Genomic DNA, 22,794 nt, shown 5'->3' on the forward strand with positions numbered 1-22,794 from the left:
CCCCCCTAAAAAAAAAAAAAAAAAAAAAAAAAAATAGCACCTGCCATATATTAGGAGCTCAATAAATGCTAGTGATTATTGTTACTTCTAGCAAACGCTAAATCTGCTGTTTGATAGTTTCCCATCATACATGCCCATAAGTTACCTCTTCACCTTTCTTCATATCTGTCCTGGTGTGTTCAGAACAACCTACCGAAGAAAGTGCCATTTGAGTCTCCATCCTCCTGCTTCTGCTGCTGTTGCTGCTGCTGTTGTTGCTGCTCCCTCAACTGCAGTGACTCCTGACAAACATAAATGGTTAACCTTGGACGCACCATCCTAAGGGCAGGAAAAAGGCTAATTAGTCTTACATTCTTTATGGTAAGCACAATAAAAAGGGAGAAATTGTGTTTCTACATTAATCATATACAGCAGATGAAAATTGGAAGCTCACTGGCCAAATGCAATTAATTTGCTATGTTTTATTAGTTCCCCAATGGTAAGGGTTTTTTTTCCTTAAGTGGAATTAGTTCCAATATGAGACATCATATAAACCTCTGAACTTTTGGCTTTTCCTGAATATCTAGCAATCTTAGGCCTGCATTCTCACATGAAAACAATCAGCTGTTCTTACATAATGCATATATTCTTCACTATACCCCAGTCTTGACTGCCATTCATTTACATTACCTGTATGTCCTCTATAGTCATTTGAGTTTGCGGCCTTTGGTGTAAAAGTTAGACATAGTCAAAATATAAAAGCCTTATGTCTTTTTGGGTCAGGTTCAAGATATACTTCTTACTAAAAAATACCAACACAGTAAACTAGATCATCTTATTTCTCTCATTATCTTCTCCTAACTAGCCTAAATCATTTTTCTGCTCTTCTTAGAGAAAGGTATTCAACTACCTCTTGATCTGATCCTCTGAATCCTTCCAATTTCTAAACATTCTTTAGATAATATGCTTTAAAAAACGAAAGATCAATTATTTTTCCCCAAGTCATCAATCCCTGATTTCCCTTCTTTCCTTAAAATTTTCCAAGCTTCAACATCCCTTATGATGTAGACAAAAACAAATATGACCAGGCACGGTGGCTCACACCTGTAATCCCAGCACTTTAGGAAGGCGAGTCGGAAGGATTGCTTGAGCTCAGGAGTTTGAGACCAGCCAGGGGAACATGGCAAAACTCCGCCTCTACAAAAAGTACAAAATTAGGCGGGCATGGTGGTGCGTGCCTGTAGTCCCAGCTGCTCAGCGATCTAGATAGGAGGATGGCTTGAGCCCAGGAAATTAAGACTGCAGCGAGCCATGATTGCATTGCTGCACTCCAAGCTGGGTGACAGAGCAAGACCCTGTCTCAAGAAAGAAAACCCAAAACAAAAGCAAACCAAAAATAAATACTGCGCAATCTGTTTTACTATGTAGTCACTGATTTGGTTCTGTTGCCATTGACCTAAATGCTTTTTTCATCAGTGTTACTACTACCTATTTAAAACTGTAAATCCCAAAAGAGGACCAAAAATTACCATGTATTTTAACAACTGCAGGGAGACACTTAAGTAATTACTACCCACATTTGCCTGGCCCGGTGGCTCATGCCTGTAATCCCAGCACTTTGGGAGGCCGAGGCGGGCAGATCACAAGATCAGGAGAGCGAGACCATCCGGCTAACACGGTGAAACCCCGTCTCTACTAAAAAATACAAAAAATTAGCCGGGCGTGGTGGCGGGCGCCTGTAGTCCCAGCTACTCGGGAGGCTGAGGCAGGAGAATGGCGTGAACCCAGGAGGTGGAGCTTGCAGTGAGCCGAGATCGCACCACTGCACTCCAGCCTGGGTGAAAGAGCAAGACTCCGTTTCAAAAAAAAAAAAAAAAAAGTAATTCCCACCCACATTTAAGAATGACCACTTCTCCAGTTTAAACCAACTTGGGGCCTTTGCACCTGTTGTTCCATCTGCCTAGAACAGTCTCCCTTCCTGTGACTCCAGAGCTGCATCCTTCTCAGAACTCAGTTTAAATATCCCCTCCTTGAAGAGGTCCTTCCTGATCATATTCTGGGCACCCTATAGCCCACAACTTTGTTTTTTGTTTGTTTATTTGTTTTGTTTTCCTTCAAAGCTCTTATCACTATCCACAATACTTATTTATCTTACTCCCCATGAGAAAGTAAACTCCCTAACAATGGGCACCCTGTTTTGCTCACCAATATATTAATATTCCCAGAGCCTACAATAGTACCTAGCTCACGAAAAGCATGATGAATTTTCATTGGAAAATTCATTCACCTGGAAATGAAAAATGGAATATCATGGGGAATTCCTTAGACAAAGTGCAAGAAAATATTTTTTTAAATCTTTATTTGGTACATAGCTGACACTTAAAAGAAATGTTTCCAGAAGGTGTATTTAGCTGTATAGAGTACTGTGAAGAATTCCTGAATTCAAATCCATTTGGAATCCAACCTCATTGATATTTTAACACTAATTACATACCGGCCTTTTAATGCATTAAAAAGTCTGATTCCATCTGCAGGGCCACAGATTTGGATCACATCATCTCTAGTTAATTTCAATAAATCTGCCCCTGGAATAAATATAAGAAAATGGATGATAAAGGCAAAGATTCTCTGTGTTAATGACTATTAAAATGGGCTCTATTATAAGGACACCTCATTACCAGAATGTTACAATCCATAATTTTCTTCATGGCATATAAGGCCCTTCATGACCTGGCTCCCACCGCCTCTCCCATCTCAATTCCCGCCAATTAACTTCCCCATTTAACCCTATGCTTTCATCATACTGATGATGTCTAATGAGCAAGCTGTTTTTTCTGCCTGAAACAACCTTCCACTATCTAAGCTGGTCACAACATGCCTGTAGTCCCAGCTACTCAAGAAGCTGAGGTAGGAGGATTGTTAGAGGCCAATCGACTGTTAGGAGTTCAAGACTGGTGTGGACAAGATAGCAAGACCCCATCTCTTTAAAAAAAAAAAAATCCTGGGCCAGGTGTGGTAGCTCACGCCTGTAATCCCAGCACTTTGGGATGTCGAGGCGGGTGGATCATTGAGGTCAGGAGTTCGAGACCAGCCTGGCCAACATGGTGAGACCCTGTCTCTACTAAAAATACAAAAATTAGCCGGATGTGGTGGTAGGTGCCTGTAATCCCAGCTACTCAGGGGCTGAGGCAGGAGAATCACTTGAACCCAGGAGTTAAGAGGTTGCAGTAAGCTGAGATTGCGCCTCTGCACTCCAGCCTGGGTGACAGTGAGACTCCGTCTCAAAAAAAAAAAAAAAAAAAAAATCCTGGATTTACCTGATGTATCACACGTGTTCCCTAACACCAGATCTTCCCACAAAGGTCTTACTGTCATTATCAGAACACTTATCTATAGCATCACAACTATTTATTGGTTTTTCAGAGTTTTATTTTGATTTGATTAGTTGTGTTTCGGTGCTTTTTTTTTTTTCTGGACACCAGATGATTAATGGGCTATTTGATCAGGAATTATGCCTCATTCATTTGTGTATTCCTACCACATCAAAAAGTGCTAAATAGGCCAGGCGCTGTGGCTCACACCTGTAATCCCAGCACTCTGGGGGGCCAAGAAGGGTGGATCACTTGAGGTCAGGAGTTCAAGACCAGCCTGGCCAACATGGTGAAACTCTGTCTCTACTAAAAATACATAAATTAGCTGGTATGATGGCAGGTGCCTATAATCCCAGCTAATCAGAAGGCTAAGGCAGGAGAATTGTTTGAACCCAGGAGGCGGAGGTTGCAGCGAGCTGAGATCATGCAATTGCACTCCAGCTTGGGTGACAGAGTGAGACTCCATCTCAAAAAAAAAACAACAACAGCCGGGCGCGGTGGCTCAAGCCTGTAATCCCAGCACTTTGGGAGGCCGAGACGGGCGGATCACGAGGTCAGGAGATCAAGACCATCCTGGCTAACACGGTGAAACCCCGTCTCTACTAAAAATACAAAAAAAAAACTAGCCGGGCGAGGTGGCGGGCGCTTGTAGTCCCAGCTACTCGGGAGGCTGAGGCAGGAGAATGGCGTAAACCCAGGAGGCGGAGCTTGCAGTGAGCTGAGATCTGGCCACTGCACTCCAGCCTGGGCGACAGAGCGAGACTCCGCCTCAAAAAAAAAAAAAAAAAAAAAAAAAAAACAACAACAAAAAATGCTAAATAAAATTGGATTGTGTAAATGAAATAAATTATAGTGATACCAAGGGGAAAATTTCAGACTACCTGCAAATGAAATATACATTTTAAAAAGTATTGTATGAAATAAGCATTTTTAAATTAAATTGAATTTAAACTAAAAGGTGTTTGTTTTTAAGTATTTCACAGCACAGCTGCAACTGGTGAGAAAGTCTTAAGGGTTCTATGAAATTCATTTCATCAGAAAAATGCAGTAAGATCTCTCATACACATATACACACACCACTCTCCCATGGATACCAGGAGGCCCTACCTAGAATGCAAAGGAAAATCTCATGCTAGGGAAAACAAAAGAAAAATAAAATTTAACCTGAGAAGTTTGTGAAAAGCCTTGTGAATGTAGAAAAACGATTTCGATGCAACCACTGCTGAGCTTCCTGAGGTGTGGTTGTTGGTAAGAGGTTCTGAAAGGGAGAGAGCATTTTTTAGGTAACCAAATAGATTTGTCTGTTAACCCATTAGGTAACACATAGCCAAACGTACCCACACAACCCCATACTCAGGCCTCGTTTGTGAAAGTTGTTTTCTCTTTCTCCAACCATGCAAGACGCTCAAGGAGTTCCATCCTTTTCTTCCCCACTAGACTGTAAGCTCCTTAAATGGAAGGGTCCTGCATTACTCGTTTCATATCTTTAGTCCCTAGCACAGTATCTGGTTCATAGTCAAAATTCAATAAATGTTTGTTTAATGAATGAATGAATAATACTCCCTAAAAGTTGGGCATTTCTACTGAATTGGACAGTCATCAAAGTATTACTAGACATTGCAAGTAACTGACATTCAACTTTAGACTTACATCTGTGACTGGAGGGGGTGGCTCTGGCTGGTGGTTTGGTGAACCATTTCTAAAGAAACATTTAAAATGAAAGTATGAGTCCATGACACATGCTGGGGCTCACTATTTCATTCCTCATCTTCACAATAAATCTTAAGCTAGAGATTTAAAAAAATCTGTGCTCTCTCATAAAACATTCTTATTCTTTGACCCAATACTTTAATTTTCTATTAGTTTAACCTAAATACTTTATGCGGAGTGGGAGAAATTATGTCATTAGCAACATTTTTTTATTATTGAGGAAACTGAAGAAAATATCAACATTTCAATAATGATAAATTATGGCATCAATAATGATGAGATAAATTATGGCATAAAAATATTTAACCATAAATTTACTAAGATGAAAAATTATGAAAGAATAATTATCAAGAAAAAAATTTAAAAATAAAATGAAAAATATCAGGATAAAAAATTTTATCAATACATTACTACTGTAGGAAATACACAAATATGCACACATACAGACGAAAAATATTGGAAGAAAATTTATGCAATGCAATTTGATCACACACATTTAGAATAAAAAAAAATTTTTTTTCTTTTTTTTTTTTTTTTGAGACGGAGTCTCGCACTTTCTCCCAGGCTGGAGTGCAGTGGTGCGATCTCGGCTAACTGCAGGCTCCGCCTCCCGGGTTCATGCCATTCTTCTGCCTCAGCCTCCTGAGTAGCTGGGACTACAGGCACCCGCCACCACGCCCGGCTAATTTTTTTGTATTTTTAGTAGAGACGGGGTTTCACCATGTTAGCCAGGATGGTCTCAATCTCCTGACCTCGTGATCCACCTGCCTCCGCCTCTCAAAGTGCTGTGATTACTGTTGTGAGTCACTGTGCCCGGCAAAAACAATTATTTTTAAAGCAGCCTCAAAAATTCGTGCTGCCTAATTTATGATCTAAGGGTTATCGCCACACCCTCAGTTTTTCTTTTTCTTTCTTTTTGAGACAGAGTTTCACTCCTTTGCCCAAACTAGAGTGCAGTGGCATGATCTCAGCTCACTGCAACCTCCGCCTTCCAGTTTCAAGCAATTCTCCTGCCTCAGCCTCCCAAGTAGCTGGGATTACAGGTGCCTGCCACCACACACCGCTAATTGGGGTTTCACCATGTTGGCCAGGCTGGTCTCAAACTCCTGACATCGTGATCCGCCTGCCTCAGCCTCCCGAAGTGCTGGGATTGCAGGTGTGAGCCACCGCACTCAGCCTCAGTTTTTCTTTATACATTCTTTGTCTATGAATTGTCCCTCTTCCCTAATGCCTACTTTTATGGAAGAAAAGTTTCACCAGTATGAAGTACATGACAAAAAGAAGAGAAAAATTTTTAAACACAACTCTTAAACTCTGTATCATATTTGGAATTACCTATAAGTAGAATGTATCATCTATGTGGATGTTAAGATTTTTTTTTTCTTTTATAATAAGATCTTCTTCCTTTTTTAGCCTTAGCTGCAAAATTCAAATTTGGTATTTGAACTTAGTAATTAACTTATCTTAGGGCCCTAGTTATATGTATTCCTTCTACAACTAATACCTACTTTTATTCTTAATTGTTACGTTTTGAATATTTAAGCTACCTTAATTAAATCCTTTAAAAAGTAGGTCAGACATAGAGCCTAAATAAATCCAAAAACACAAACATTGCAACCGAACAATATGCTCACACATTTGGTAGTCTAACTATTTCAAGTTTCAATATGGTTATGTGAAATACATGTTAAATGCTAGGACTATATAATACAGCTACTTTTTAAAATTGGAGTAAGTGTCTGTACCAACTTTCAATTATCTCTTATGGTAAAAGATAATAAGGCAAGATTAAATGAATCCCATAAATAATTCCAAAACTTCATTTTAGCCATCATCTTCAAACTTATTTCTTCATTATCAAAGATTTGTAATAATTAGGTGTTAGAAGTATTCCTAACAAGTAACAAAACAAATTTTAGTGTTTGTACAATTGTTTCCAGTTCCCAAATCTGGTGCAAGTATGATCAGGAAGTGAAATAACCACAAGATGTGCAGTAATAGGGAGAGGCAAAAAGCCCAGATCATCAGTCCCTGAACCACTAACAATTGACCATAAATGCTACTTTCTAGTAGGGGGAAAAAAGAAGAGGAGGAGGGAGAGGGGAGAACACAAGGAGAAGAAAGGGCTATATAAAACTCTTTCAATCTTTTTCGAAGATACTCCAAATCTCAGTTAATATATAAATCCATCAAAGAACGACCAAATAGATGTACTTGACTTAAAAAGATCTTGTTGGCCGGGCGCGGTGGCTCAAGCCTGTAATCCCAGCACTTTGGGAGGCCGAGACGGGTGGATCACGAGGTCAGGAGATCGAAACCATCCTGGCTAACACGGTGAAACCCCGTCTCTACTAAAAAATACAAAAAACTAGCCGGGCGAGGTGGCGGGCGCCTGTAGTCCCAGCTACTCGGGAGGCTGAGGCAGGAGAATGGCATAAACCCGGGAGGCGGAGCTTGCAGTGAGCTGAGATCCGGCCACTGTACTCCAGCCTGGGCGACAGAGCGAGACTCCGTCTCAAAAAAAAAAAAAAAAAAAAAAAAAAGATCTTGTTTATGAACAGGTAATGAAAGAATACATATTTTGGACAAATATAAGCCAATTTTATTTCCCAGACTTACCCTTCCCCAAGAGAAAAACTGCTATGGGAACTGTTGAAGCCAGGTGATGGGGAATTATTGACATATGTGATCTCGGGCCATGGAGAACACTAAAAACAAAGGATAAGTTAGAGATAATGAACAAGCACATTTGACCCTAGGATTTGACTAAAACATTGTTACTTGAATAGTACATCTTGATTAGTAAATCTTAATTCCTCAGAGACTCCCATAAGCAATAGAGAACGCTGCTTCTCTTTCCGCCATCTTGGAGCCTGTGGAGACCTGCTGGGAATAGGAGTTTTAAAAGGAAACATGTCTAGAAAACTGTGGTCCCAGGCCATTTTTGTTGGTTATAAGTGGGTTCTCCAGAACCAAAGGCAGCACACAGCTCTTCTTAAAATTGAAGGTGGTTTATGCCCAAGATGAAACTGAATTCTATTTGGGCAAGAGATGTGCTTAGGTATACAAAGCAAAGAACACCACAGTAGCTCCTGCAGCAAACCAAACAAAACCAGAGTAATCTGGGGAAAGATAACTTGGACACAGAAACAGCAGCATGGTTCGTGCCAAATTCTAAAGGAATCTTCCTGCTAAGGCCGCTGGACACAGAATCCATGTGATACTGTGTCCCTCAAGGATTTAAACTAATGAAAAGTAAACAAAAGTAGACTTGTGCTCTTGTTTAAAAAAAAAAAAAAGAGCGAGCGAGAGAGAGAATGTTGCTTAGGAGAAGAAAATTTTGACCAGTTTGGAAGTGATGAATTTTTAAGATTAAAAATTATGAACTGAAATTGTCACCAAAAGAAATCTTTTTACCTCTGTGAGTATGGTTGTCTCATAGGAAGGTTGATATTTCTCCTTTTCATGAGGTGTTCGTTTCTCCATTTTTTCCCTATCGGTTTTTTGCTTTCTGTCTGCACCTTTGGGCTGAAATGAGAAACATTTTGTTTTAAATTCAGGTACTCACCTTTTGACCCAACAATATTGCTTCTAAAAACTTAAATATTCACGTATGAAACAAAATGGTATGTGCAGTGATGTAAAGGCAAGACACATCACTTTTAAGTTTGAAAATAGGAAATTTAAATGTTTCTGCTTGATGGAGTTGAAAAGAATCCGATCTATAGCTACGGACATGGAAAGATCTCTAAAGCACATAGTTAACTGAAAAATATCAAGGCTCAAAACATTTCAGATAGTATAATCCCATTTATGTGTCAAAGAAAATATGTATATAGCTATGTGTGTGTGTGTATAAAAGTATAGAAAGGAACTAGAAGAGCTGGGCGCAGTGGCTCACGCCTGTAATCACAGCACTTTCGGAGGCCGAGGCAGACGGATTGCCTGAGCTCAGGAGTTCGAGACCAGCCTGGCCAACGTGGCGAAACCCTGTCTCCATTAAAAATACAAAAAATTAGCTGGGCATGGTGTGTGTGCCTGTAGTCCCAGGTACTGGGGAGGCTGAGGTATGAGAATCGCTTGAACCCAGGAGATGGAGGTTGCAGTGAGCTGAGATTGCACCACTGCACTAGAGCCTGGGCGACAGAGTGAAACTCCGACTCAAAAAGAAAAAGAAAAAGAAGAGGGAACTAGACGAATACATATGAAATTACGAAATTATGACAGTGGTTTCCTCTGGGAAGACGTTGTCGGGGGGGGTCAGCATCAGAGCAGTAAAGGGAGAATTTCAATGTTGCTCTGAATACTTCTGTATTATTCAATCTCTTACAATGAGAACATATTTATCCATGTAATAAAAATAAATAGGACCCTGGCTGGGGCACAGTGGCTCACACCTGTAATCCCAGTACTTTGGGAGGCCAAGGCGGGCAGATCACTTACGACCAGGAGTTCAAGACCAGCCTGGGCAACACAGCAAGACCCCCTCTCTACAAAAAATACAAAAATTAGCCCGGTGTGGTGGCACATGCCTGTAGTCCGACTTACTGGGGAAGCTGAGGCAGAAGGATTGATTGAGCCCAGAAGGTTGAGCTATGATTGCGCCACTGCACTCCAGCCTGGGTGACAAAATGAGACCCAGTCTCAAAAACAAATAAATAAGGACCAAATAAGAAAAGATCAAGTATGAATGTAACCAAAAATAGTCAATTTTTGTGAGCTTTACATGAGCTTGTAACTTCAATAGGCTTTAAGAGCTTTCAATGAGAATCCATGTTCTTGCCTCTAGCCCTCTTTTCCAAGTTCCTATTATCCTATGACTATCTCCATGTAAATTTCTTTACCAGGCATCTTGGTAATTATTTCAATGACTCCAGCTTAGACTTTTTTTTTTTTGAGTTTTCAAAAAAATAAGACAAGTTGATTTTCTGACTGGGTAACTAATGTTAACATAGAATGATAAGGTAAAAGAATCCAAGGGCCAGCACATTGCTCAGGAATACCTTGAAAACTTTGATCTGGCAGCTGGCCGAGTGTAAGTGCTCAGTATATTCCCCGTTTTCATTCTCCTTGAAGGTATCTATTTGTACTCGGAATGGCACCCCCTTTTCTCCACCATGTTTCCTCATAGTGAACTCTGTACTAATACAGTGCACCTGAAAAGAATACAACATCAAGGCTTCAGTACCGCTAGCTAGCCAAACCAGTTGGCAGTATTTTTTTTAGCAACTATTAACAGCAAAACCTTTACTAGGCATTATGAATACCTACAAAAAACACTTCTCCTCTTTGTGATCTTGAAGAATTTACAATCTGATAGAGGAAATAGAAAAAACTTAAATGCTTTACAAATGCAAACAAAATACAAGTACAGATCTAATGCTAACAAAAGCTGCTGTGAGAAACTAAATTCATTAACTGCTTCAAAGAACACAGAGCTGGCCAGGCACGGTGGCTCACGCCTGCAATCCCAGCACTTTAGGAGGCTGAGGCAGGCGGATCACGAGGTCAGGAGATCGAGACCATCCTGGCGAACACGGTGAAACCCTGTCTCTACTAAAAAATACAAAAAATTAGCCAGGCGTGGTGGCAAGCGTCTGTAGTCCCAGCTACTCAGGAGGCTGAGGCAGGAGAATGGCGTGAACCCGGGAGGCGGAGGTTGCAGTGAGCCAAGATCACGTCACTGCACTCCAGCCTGGGCAACAGAGCGAGACTCCGTCTCAAAAAAAAAAAAAAAAAAAAGAGAAATGATTTCTGTTAAAGTTTCCTCAATTTTAGGGAAGATTTTAGAAAGAAGAGCCACTACCCAGTCTGGGAACATAGTAAATATGAAAGTTCACAGTAATAGTGGAGAAAAACGTTTGCTTGGCTACTGCATAAAGTCTAAGATTGGTGATTTTTTTTTTTTTTTTTTTGAGACTAAGTTTTGCTCTTGTCGCCCAGGCTGCAATGCAATGGCACAATCTCAGCTCACTACAACCTCTGCCTCCCCGGTTCAAGCAATTCTCCTGCCTCAGTTTCACAAGTAGCTGGGATTACAGGCATGCACCACCACGCCCTGCTAATTTTTGCATTTTTAGTAGAGACATGTTTTTGCCATGTTGGCCAGGCTGGTCTCAAACTCCTGACCTCAGGTGATCTGCCTGACTCAGCTTCCCAAAGTGCTGGGATTACAGGTGTGAGCCACAGCACTCGGCCTGGCGAATCTTAATAGAAGAACCTTGTCTGATTGACTACTCCACAAGATTATAGCTGAAAGTCTTAAAATCATATATACAAAGTATTAACATAGTGACTATCTCATGTGAAATACTCAATAAACTACTGGTTACTATAATAATTTTTTTTTTTTTTTTGGAGACGGAGTCTCGCTCTGTTGCCCAGGCTGGAGTGCAGTGGCTGGATCTCAGCTCACTGCAAGCTCCGCCTCCCGGGTTTACGCCATTCTCCTGCCTCAACCTCCCGAGTAGCTGGGACTACAGGTGCCCGCCACCTCGCCCGGCTAGTTTTTTGTATTTTTTTTTAGTAGAAACGGGGTTTCACCGTGTTAGCCAGGATGGTCTCGATCTCCTGACCTCGTGATCTGCCCATCTCGGCCTCCCAAAATGCTGGGATTACAGGCTTGAGCCACCGCGCCCGGCCTATAATTATCACAAATAAGGATTTTCAAGGACTCTACCCAAAGAACATAATCAGATACGCAAATCAAATTTTAAGTATAAAGATGTTCAAAATAACATTACAGATAATAGTAAAAAAATTAGGCCAATCAAGGCCGGGCATGGTGGCTCACACCTATAATCCCAGCACTTTGGGAGGCCAAGGTGGGCGGATCACCTGAGGTCAGGAGTTCAAGACCAGCCTGGCCAGCATGGTGAAACCTCTACCAAAAATACAAAAATTAGCCAGGCATGGTGACATGTGCCTCTAGTCCCAGCTACTGGTGAGGCTGAGGCAAGAGAATCGCTTGAACTGGAAGGCGGAGGTTGCAGTGAGCCGAGATTGCACCACTGCACTCCAGATTGGGAGACAGAGCCGAGACCCTGTCTCAAAAAAAAAATTATGCTGATCTAAATGCCAAATAATTGTTATGTAAATTATGGTACAACCAAGGAATGAAATATTATGCAGCCATTACCAAGCAATTTTGGGAGACACAAATAAATAAATTGGGGTATTAGAAGAGCAATTCAGAAACTCCTCAATGCTCTCAGGCACAGGTTAAAGAGCCTGGGCTTGACAGTCAGGCTAGAACCCTGTAAAGATTTCAAAGTTAACATGTTTTGTCCTTTAAGAAATAAACTGGTAGTAAGAGATGCTCTTCAAAACTGGAACCTTATCTGCAGCGCCTTACCTGAATAAACACAGATGTCCTCTTTGCAGGGTCCCACAAGAACTCCACTGTATTGAGTTGAGTTGGATTAGCCCTAGGATCGATTATACCCACAGACATTGGGATATCTGAGAAACAAAATGGTAATCATTGAACAATTCTGAGGGCTACTCAGTTTTAAATGAGAAAGTATTGATTCTTACATTACTCAGCGTAGCTACTAAGATTTTTGTGTATCACATCCTAAATTTCTTTGTGTTTCTTTTTAGATGGAGTCTCATTCTGTTGCCCAGGCTGGAGTGCAGTGGTAGAGGGCTAGAGTGTAGTAGCACCATCTCAGCTCACTGCAACCTCCGCCTCCTGGGTTCAAGCGATCCTCCTGCCTCTACCTCCTGAGTAGCTGGGATTACAGGCACATGCCACCTCGCCGAGGAAATTTTTTTTTATTTTTAGTAGAGACGGGGTTTCGCCATGTTGCCCATGCTGCTCTCGAACTCCTGACCTCAGGTTATCCAGCCACCTTGGCCTCCTAAAGTGCTGGGATTACAGGCCTGAGCCACCGTGCCCAGCCCACACCTTAAATTTCTTCTTTGTCAAGGAAAATACTTGATTAGAGTAAACTTGGCTTAAGTACTTTGCTTCTCAGCACCTTTTCTCCTCTTTAAAAAGTTTTTAAAATACAGCAATTAAAAAAATTCTTTGGCCAGGCGCAGTGGCTCACGCCTGTAATCCCAGCACTTTGGGAGCCCAAGGCAGGCAGATCACAATGTCAGGAGTTCGAGACCAGCCTGACCAACATGGTGAAACCTCGTCTCTACTAAAAATACAAAAATTAGCTGGCCGTGGTGGCACATGCTTGTAATCCCAGCTACTCAGGAGGCTGAAGCAGGAGAATGGCTTGAATCTGGGAGGCGGAGATTGTAGTGAGCCGAGATCGTACCACTGCACTCTAGCCTGGGTGACAGAGCAAGACTCCATTAAAAAAAAAAAAAAGGCCGGGCGCGGTGGCTCAAGCCTGTAATCCCAGCACTTTGGGAGGCCGAGACGGGCGGATCACGAGGTCAGGAGATCGAGACCATCCTGGCTAACATGGTGAAACCCCGTCTCTACTAAAAAATACAAAAAAACTAGCCGGGCGAGGTGGTGGGCGCCTGTAGTCCCAGCTACTCGGGAGGCTGAGGCGGAGGAAGAATGGCGTAAACCCGGAAGGCGGAGCTTGCAGTGAGCTGAGATCCGGCCACTGCACTCCAGCCTGGGCGACAGAGTGAGACTCCGTCTCAAAAAAAAAAAAAAAAAAAAAAAAATTTAGGCCGGGCGTTGTGGCTTACACCTGTTATCCCAGCACTTTGGGAGGCCAAGGTGGGCGGATCACCTGAAGTCAAGAGTTCAAGACCAGCCTGGCCAACATGGCGAAACCCCATCTCTACTAAAAAATTCAAAAATTAGCCAGGCGTGGTAGCAGGCATCTGTAATCCCAGCTACTTGAGAGGCTGAGGCAGGGAGAACTGCTTGAACCCGGGAGGCAGAGGTTGCAGTGAGCCGAGATCGTACCACTGTACTCCAGCCTGGGCGACAGAGCAAGCCTCTGTCTCAAAAAACAAAAAAATCATTTTTAAATTGACAAATAATAATTGTACATATTCATGGGCTATATAGGGATGTTTCAATACATATAATGCATAGTGATCAGATCAGGGTAATCAGCATATTCATTGTCTCAAACATCTGTCATTTCTTTGTGTTGGGAATGTTCAGTATCCTCCTTCTAGCTTAAAATATGGCAATTTAAAGGCAGTTTCCTTTTAATTTGCTAAAATCCTATTTAAGGCGGATTAAGTCTACACTATCATGAAAACTGTAATTTATAATCTGTTTCAACTACAGTTTTAAAATTAGTTTTATTGCCAAAAGCACATTAAGAGGATTGCTATTGAAGGGGTGCAGCAGAGTGTCTACATGAAAGTAGAAAGCATTATATCACGAATGGAAGTGGGAAAATTTTAACATAAAGATTGATGCAGGCCAAGTGTGGTGGCTCACGCCTGTAATCCCAGCACTTTGGGAGGCCGAGGCAGATGGATCATTTGAGGTCAGGAGTTCGAGGCTAGCCTGGCCAACATGGTGAAAATGTACCTCTACTAAAAGCATAAAAATTAGCCGGGCGTGGTGGTGGATGCCTATAATCCCAGCTACTCAGGAGGCTTGTTACAAATGCATAACAAGTCATGAGAATGACTTGAACCCAGGAGACAGAGTTTGCAGTGAGCTGAGATCATGACATTGCACTCCAGCCTGGGCGACAGACCGAGACTCTGTCTCAAAAAAAAAAAAAAAAAGGAAGGTTGATGCTGACTTACAAAGTAATCAAATAATCCTGTAACAGAGTGACAAATCTTTACCTAAAAGGGAAGCAAGAATTAATGGGTCTGAGTAGAACTTTTCTTTCCATTCCACATAGCAGATATTCAAATAGCATTCCCTGAGTTCTCCTATTAATGATCAGACTGGGGAGTTAAGGCCAGGTGATATGTATTACCAGAACTGTGGTATAACTATCCTACTATTTTGGCATCAATGATTCAAACAATAAAGCATCAAGTGGGTCCCACTCCACAATATTAGTTGTGTTAGATTTATCTTAAGGTCAATTTATCATACAGATATCAGGATCACTGCATGAGAACCAATGTTTTCTCAGGTAAAATTAGTAGTAGTTAATTTTTTTTTAACAACTATGTTTACCAAGAGGAGATTTTAACCGATTAGAAATCAGAGATGCAGATACCAGGAAAAGTGACTGCATGTGTATTTGTGAAGATCTTTCCTTTATACTCTATGACTTAGGAAAAACAAATTCTACTCTGTGTGGCAATGTGGGAAGACAAAACGTAACTGCAAACCGAGAGACGTAGCTTCTAATATCAGAACTCCCACTTTAGTGACTGGTTCTCAGGCACTAGTAAAATGACAGAACTTGGCCAGGCGCAGTGGCTCACGCCTGTAATCCCAGCACTTTGGGAGGCCAAGGCGGGCAGATCACGAGGTCAGGAGATTGAGACCATCCTGGCTAACACGGTGAAACCCCATCTCTACTAAAAATACAAAAAATCAGCTGGGTGTGGTGGCGGGTTCCTGTAGTCCCAGCTACTCAGGAGGCTGAGGCAGAAGAATGGTGTGAATGCAGAAGGCGGAGCTTGCAGTGAGCCGAGATCGCGCCACTGCACTCCAGCCTGGGTGACAGAGCAAGACTCCGTCTCAAAAAACAAATAACTAAAAAAAAAGGAAGGAACTTTCAGCATACTGAGGAAAAAAAGTCTGCCCCCCTTTACAAACGCATAACAAAATATCAGATCCTGAGCAGCCAAAACAATCTTGAAAAAGAACAAAGTTGGAGGTCTCATGCTTCACAACTTCCAAACTTACTATAAAGCTACACTTAGCAAAATAGTGAGGTTTAGGCATAAAGCTAGACATATAAACAAATGGAATAGAATAGACAGCCTAGAAATAAGTTTTCAAATATATGGTCAAATGAGTTTTGACGAGGGTGCAAGACCATTCAGTGGGGGAAAGAACAGTCTTTTCAACAAACGGTGTTGAGAAAACTGGGTATCCACATGCAAAAGAATGAATTTGGGTCCTTACCTTGTACCATATACAACCATGAACTCAAAATGGATCTGTGACCTGAATGTAAGACCTAAAACTATAAAACTCATAGAAGAAAACATACTGGAAAAGTTTCTTGGCACTGAACTTGGCAACGACTTCTTGGATATGGCACCAAAAGCACAGGCAATTAAAAAAAATTAGATAAATTAGACCACCTCAAAATGTAAAACTTTAGTGCATCAAAGGATAGTATCAATATAGTAAAAAAGCAACCCACAGAATAAGATAAAATATTTGCATGTGATGTATCTGCTATGGGGTTAATATCCAGAATATTTTAGAAATTCCTTCAACTCAATAACAAAAAACAAAACAATACAATTCGATAATGTGGCAAAAGACTTGAATAGACATTTCTCCAAAGAAAATATATAAATGGCGGGCCAGGAGCCATGGCTCACGCCTGTAATCCCAGCGCTTTGAGAGGCCAAGGCGGATAGATCACTTGAGGTCAGGAGTTCGAGACCAGCCTGGCCAACATGGCAAAACCCCCTCTCTACTAAAACACAAAAATTAGCTGGGTCTGGTGGTAGGCCCCTGTAATCCCAGCTACTCGGGAGGCTGAGGCAGGAGAAGCGCTTGAACCCGGGAGGTGGAAGTTGCAGTGAGCTGAGATCATGCCACTGTACTCCAGCCTGGGCGACAGAGGGAGACTCCATCTCAAAAAATAAATAAATCAGTAAATAAATAAAAATAAATAAAGAAAGAAAATATATAAATGGCCAATAAGCACATGCAAAGATGCTCAACATTACCAATCACCAGGGAAATGCAAATCAAAACCACAATGAGATACTACTTCACAATCATCAGGATGGATATTATCAAAAAATAGAAAGCAACAGTCTAGGTGCAGTGGCTCATGCCTGTAATCCCAGCACTTTGGGAGGCCAAGGCAGGCAGATCAAGAGGTCAGGAGATTGAGACCACTCTGGCCAACATGTTGAAACCCCATCTCTACTAAAAATACAAAAATTAGCTGGGTGTGGTGGCGCATGCCTGTAATCCCAGCTACTCAGAGGCTGAGGCAGGAGAATCACTTGAACCTGGGAGGTGGAGCTTGTGGTGAGTTGATATCGTGCCACTGCACTCAGGCCTGGGCAACAAGAGCAAAACTCCGTCTCAGGAAAAAAAAAAAAAAAGAAAAAAAAAAGATAGCAACAAGTGTTGGCAAGGATTGAAGAAATTGGAACCTTTTTTTTTTTTTTTTGAGACAAGAGTCTCGCTCTGTCACCCAGGCTGGAGTGCAGTGGTGTGGTCTCAGCTCACTGCAAGCTGCACCTCCTGGGTTCACACCATTCTCCTGCCTCAGCCTCCTGAGTAGCTGGGACTACAGGTGCCCGCCACCATGCCCAGCTAATTTTTTTGTATTTTTAGTAGAGATGGGGTTTTACCGTGTTAGCCAGGATGGTCTCAATCTCCTGACCTCCTGATCCGCCTGCCTTGGCTTCCCAAAGTGCTGGGATTACAGGCGTGAGCCACCACACCCAGCCGAAATTGGAACCTTTGAGTACTGCTGGTAGATACGTAAAATGTGTAGTCACTGTGGAAAACAATATAGTGGTTTCTAAAAAAAAAAATTTAAGGTAGAATTACCATATGACCCAGCAATTCCATTTCTGGATATACATCCAAAAGAATTAAGAGCAGAGACTCAAACACATATTTGTACATCCATGTTCATAGCAGCGTTATTCACAATAGCCAAAAAATGGAATTAAATTAAGTGCCTATCATGGGATGAATGAATAAACAAAGTGTGGTATATACACACAATGGAATATTATTCAGCCTTACATGGGAAGGAAATGCTAACGTATGCTACACCATGAACCTTGAAAACATTATGCTAAGTGAAAAATGCCAGTCACAAAAGGACGAATACTGTATGATTTCATTTATGCAGTACTTAGTAGTCTAATTCATAGAGACAGAAAGGAGAATAGTGGTTACCAGGGGCTATGAAGAAGGGAGAATGGGGAGTTGTTTAACAGGTACAGACATCCAGTTTTGCAGATAAGAAAAGTTCTGGAGATGAATGATAGTGATGGTTACACAATAATTTGAATGTACTTAATGTTACTGAACTATCCACTTAACAATGCTTAAAATGATAACTTTTATGTAACATATATTTTACCACAACTTAAAAAACAAAACAAAATCATCCTATAGTTGCTATGGAACTAAAGTGTTTATACTTTCAACTTCAATTCTGGTATCATTTTCACCTGTATTACTTAAAATTTTTTATGCTTAATAAATACTTTCAAGGTTTATACTAATTGAGCTTCACAAGCATATGAATCAAGGTAAATGTCAAATAAAGAAAACCAACTCTTGGTGCATAGCTAAAGGCATTTCCTAGGCAATAGATTCTCTTAACTCACCTATGTCAAGAATTCTGTCCCCAGGTCGGTTCCACCTCCAACCCTCTAGCTGCTGATGCTCAGTGTACTGTAGCCTTCTGTCATGGAACACCACACGGAATATACTCTAAAAGGATACAACAAAATCAGATGATAACAGGACCTCTTGAAAATCAGTGCTGACAAAGAAAAACTAGCAGGACTCACTGCCAGTTGGTTTCTAAACACAATCTAAAATTATTTTTCTTAACATCTGCTTCACTCTAAAACCCATACCATACTAAGTGCTATTTCAGGATAAAATTTTATAATTTCTCAGATATAATCTTTTATTTTTTTTTTGAAATGGATTTCGCTCTTGCTGCCCAGGCTGGAGTGCAATGGCACCATCTCGGTTCACAGCAACCTCCGCCTCCCGGGTTCAAGGAATTCTCCTGTTTCAGCCTCCTGAGTAGCTGGGATTATAGGCATGTGCCACCATGCCTGGCTAATTTTGTACTTTCTGTAGAGACAGGGTTTCTCCATGTTGGTCAGGCTGGTCTCAAACTCCCAACCTCAAGTGATCCGCCCGCCTCAGCTTCCCAAAGTGCTGGGACTACAGGCGTAAGCCACCGTACCCAGCCAATTTCTCAGATATAATCTTTATAGTTAACTGGTACCATATTTAAAACTTGGCTTAAACTTCAGTCCGATGGTAAGTAGGCATAAAGGACTCCCATCTGAAGCATTGCTGCATGCCTCTTCTGTTACGCCATGGCTTATCTGGCTTAGTTCTTCAGATGTACATGAAAAACTCACCAAGTGCCCTGCTTGCTAACCCACCATACAACCTGTAAACACTGAGGGTAGGCAGAGCCTATTTCCATCAACTTTCCTTTTGTTACTTTTACTTTGTAGTAGTGTCTGTTAATTCCTCCCACCACCTTTTGACAAAACTCCTGTTTCAATTGTGCTGTGAATTATCAAAATCCTGACTGTTAATCTAGACTAAGAGAACTGCTCTTCATCAAAGTAGCTTCTGTTTTCCTCGCTATAGGACTAAGTATCAAAAAAGACACTCAGGCTTCTCTAAAGATCTCAAGGAGGTTACTTTACTCCAAAAGAACTTCACTGAGCCAGGGGTGATTACTCTGGACAGGGAGTGGTAAGCGTTCTATTTCTGCAGCTCTGAAAAATTCATGTGAATAGTGGGGCCTACTCTGACCCCAAAGAAATAACACATCAGCTTACCACTCAGCCAACAAATTACGGCAGGCAAGAGATACCATCAAGCCCTTGGAAGCAAAAGAACATTAACAACAAAAACAAAAATTTAAAATCACAAAAGGATTAATAAAAAAAAATTGTACAGAAGAATGATTTATTCGTTTTACCTTCACCAATTTGCCATTAATTTCTGGAAGTTCTCCAAGTTTCCTATTGTCTAGCATTCGAATTTCATAAGACTGTCCTAGAAGAAAAAGTAATTACATATTATATTCATCAAAAATTAACTTTGCTAGATTCAGAAAGAATAAAATTCAGTTGGTTGAATATACAATAGTATAATAATATTATTAGTATTAGTAACAACAACCAGAAGCCTTTACTAGATGCTCAGCCCTGTGCCAAGTATTGTCACACATTATCTCATTTAACTGATATACCTTTCTAAGGTATTACCAATCCCATTTTACAGACAAAGAAATGGAAACTTAAAAGAGTTTTAGCAACTTGTCCAAGGCCATACAATTGGTAAATAATAGAGCCAGGTAGAGTAATACTTCTCAGACAGTAATCAATGGGAGTGTCTAGGGAACATGATTAGGAAGAGGAAGCTGGGAACTAAAAATGGACAGCTAAGCAAAAGAAGCTAGTAATATATATCAAGTATGACATTAGAACTCAAATCTCTGAAGTAGGACTTCTAGTTTGATAGGTCACACCAGAAAGATCTAAGTTTTTACATATAAGTGTACCTAATAAAACATCATAAATGGCTGGGTGCAGTGGCTCACGCCTGTAATCCCAGCACTTTGGGAGGCCGAGGTGGGCGGATCAGGAGGTCAGGAGATCCAGACCATCCTGGCTAACACGGTGAAACCCCGTCTCTACTAAAAATACAAAAAAGCACATGCCTGTGGTCCCAGCTACTCAGGAGGCTGAGGCAGGAGAATGGTGTGAACCCAGGAGGCGGAGCTTGCAGTGAGCCGAGATCGCGCCACTGCACTCCAGCCTGGGCGACTCCGTTGCAAAAAAGAAAAAAAATCATAAATACTGTAGGCCTGCAATAGTACTAATGAATGAGGAAGCATCTAACCTTGATTGAGATACGTTAGGGTTTCATCATGGAGTTTCACTGCTGGAGAGGTGGCAGCACAAAGCACGTATTGAAAAGGCAGGATTTTATTCTCATTATCAGGAGGCAAACTTGACTCTTCTTGCTTAAAAATGGGCAATGCGAGGACATCACTAAAATAAAACAAATGACTCACATTAATATCTGGCAATGGTGCAAAGGCAGCTTTATTGTTAAATAATTTAATTGCAATGCTTTGGAAAGCCATAAACATTACTCACCTCGGTGGAGTTTCACCCCAACAATTCCATTTAGATTACCTGCTGTGATATCCCCCTGACCACAATAGTGTGGGTGATGACAGATATTCACTGCTAAAACCACTAAGTGTGAAAGAGAATGTTTCTAGGAATCATAGACAGGGGTTCCTAAAAGGACTCTGGAAATTATAAACAGAGTTCTAAAATGTATAAATCTAGGACACTCAGTAATGTCTTTGTTCTCAGAAAGGCAACAACTATACTACCTGTATAACCATATCAGCTGATTTTCTATAAGGACTAAAATAACTTCTACAATTCCTTAGAAGCCACATGAAAAGGACAAATCAATAACAAGTATATATTTCAAGGTCATCTTACATTCTGTGGAATAACAACTAATATTGAGATGTTCCTACAAGCCATTTCCTCTAAGAAAAAGCTTTTTGTATCTATCAGTTTATCTAAATTTGCAAATCAAAGACATACATCTATCCTTTGTCATAGGAATGTAAAACCACACTCTCATCCTTTGTCAGTAGGAATGTACAATAATATAAACACTTTAGGAAAAGGTTTGGCAATTTTTTATAAAATTAAACATGCAGCCAGGTGCAGCGGCTCATGCCTATAATCCCAGCACTTTGGGAGGCCAAGGCGGGCAGATAACCTAAGGTCCGGAGTTCGAGACTCGGCTGACCAACATGGCGAAACCATGTCTCTATTAAAAATACAAAATTAGCCAGGAGTGGTGGCACGTGCCTGTATTCCCAGCTACTCGGGAGGCTGAGGCAGAAGAATTGCTTGAACCCGGGAGGTGGAGGTTGCGGTGAGCCGAGATGGTGCCATTGCACTCTAGCCTGGGCAACAAAAGCCAAACTCCATCTCAAAAAAAAAAAAAAAAAATTAATTAAAAAAAAATTAAATTAATCAGGCATCTATTGACCCCAGCAGTTCTACCCATTGGTACTTATCCAAGAAAAATGAAAACATAAGTCCACCCAAGACTTGTTATAAATGTCCGCAGCATAAAAGCAAAAACTAGGCCAGGCGCAGTGGCTCACACCTGTAATCCCAGCACTTCGGGAGGCTGAGGTGGGTGGATCACCTGAGGTCAGGAGTTTGAGAGCAGCCTGGCCAACATGGTGAAATCCCGTCTCTACCAGAAATACAAAAATTAGCTGGGTGTGGTGGTGCAGGCCTGTAGCCCCAGATACTTGGGAGGCTGAGGCAGGAGAATCACTTGACCTCAGGAGGCAAGAGGTGCAATGAGCCGAGATCGTGGCACTGCACTCCAGCCTGGGCAACAGAGCAAGATTCTGTCTCAAAAAAAAAAAAAAACAAAAACAAAAAACTGGAAAGAACCTAAATGTTCATGAGTAAGAGAACAGATGTACAAACCATGGTATATCCATACAATGGACTACTCAGTGAAACAAAGGAATGCAACATAGATGAATCTCACAGATATAATGCTCAACAAAAAAAGCCAGACACAAAGAATGCATAATGCATGGTTCTGTTTATATGACAGTCTAAAACAGGCAGAGTTGAAGAGAACAATGGTTTCCTGGTGGGGCAGGGGATGACTTGGAAGGTATATAAGGGAACTCTGTAGAGAGATGAATATGTTTTATACTATGATAGGTCTGCTACACAGTTGTAACTCTAACAGCTTATTTTTGCATCTCACTGTAAATGAATTTTACCTAAAAAAAAAATTTATTGAATAGAAGATGGGGAATAGGTAGAAGTAAAAATAATAAAAGAGGGCTAGGTGTGGTGGCTCACGCCTGTAACTCCACCACTTTGGGAGGCCAAC

General features: G+C 41.2%; 1 protein-coding gene and 1 pseudogene across 4 annotated transcripts in view; one reads left to right on the top strand and one right to left on the bottom strand.

The window, feature by feature from the left end:
- Window positions 1–22,794, bottom strand: part of TFCP2 (transcription factor CP2) — an 83,596-nt gene that overhangs the window by 6,517 nt on the left and 54,285 nt on the right. For 2 of the 4 annotated variants that reach the window (XM_025402438.1, XM_025402437.1), the window contains exons 2-12: window positions 20,734–20,885; window positions 19,808–19,884; window positions 18,456–18,561; window positions 12,415–12,521; window positions 10,064–10,216; window positions 8,478–8,588; window positions 7,680–7,768; window positions 5,001–5,049; window positions 4,515–4,608; window positions 2,474–2,564; window positions 194–318 (exon numbers count right to left, since the gene is read on the bottom strand). In XM_025402438.1, coding sequence (XP_025258223.1) covers window positions 194–318; window positions 2,474–2,564; window positions 4,515–4,608; window positions 5,001–5,049; window positions 7,680–7,768; window positions 8,478–8,588; window positions 10,064–10,216; window positions 12,415–12,521; window positions 18,456–18,561; window positions 19,808–19,884; window positions 20,734–20,885 — 1,154 coding nt within the window. The remainder of the gene's footprint in view (window positions 1–193; window positions 319–2,473; window positions 2,565–4,514; window positions 4,609–5,000; window positions 5,050–7,679; window positions 7,769–8,477; window positions 8,589–10,063; window positions 10,217–12,414; window positions 12,522–18,455; window positions 18,562–19,807; window positions 19,885–20,733; window positions 20,886–22,794) is intronic. The other 2 variants (XM_025402439.1, XM_025402440.1) reach the window with 2 other exon arrangements.
- LOC112634709 lies at window positions 7,974–8,304 on the top strand (annotated as a pseudogene).

This window comes from Theropithecus gelada, chromosome 11 (assembly GCF_003255815.1).
Source record: "Theropithecus gelada isolate Dixy chromosome 11, Tgel_1.0, whole genome shotgun sequence".
Lineage (NCBI taxonomy): Eukaryota > Metazoa > Chordata > Mammalia > Primates > Cercopithecidae > Theropithecus > Theropithecus gelada.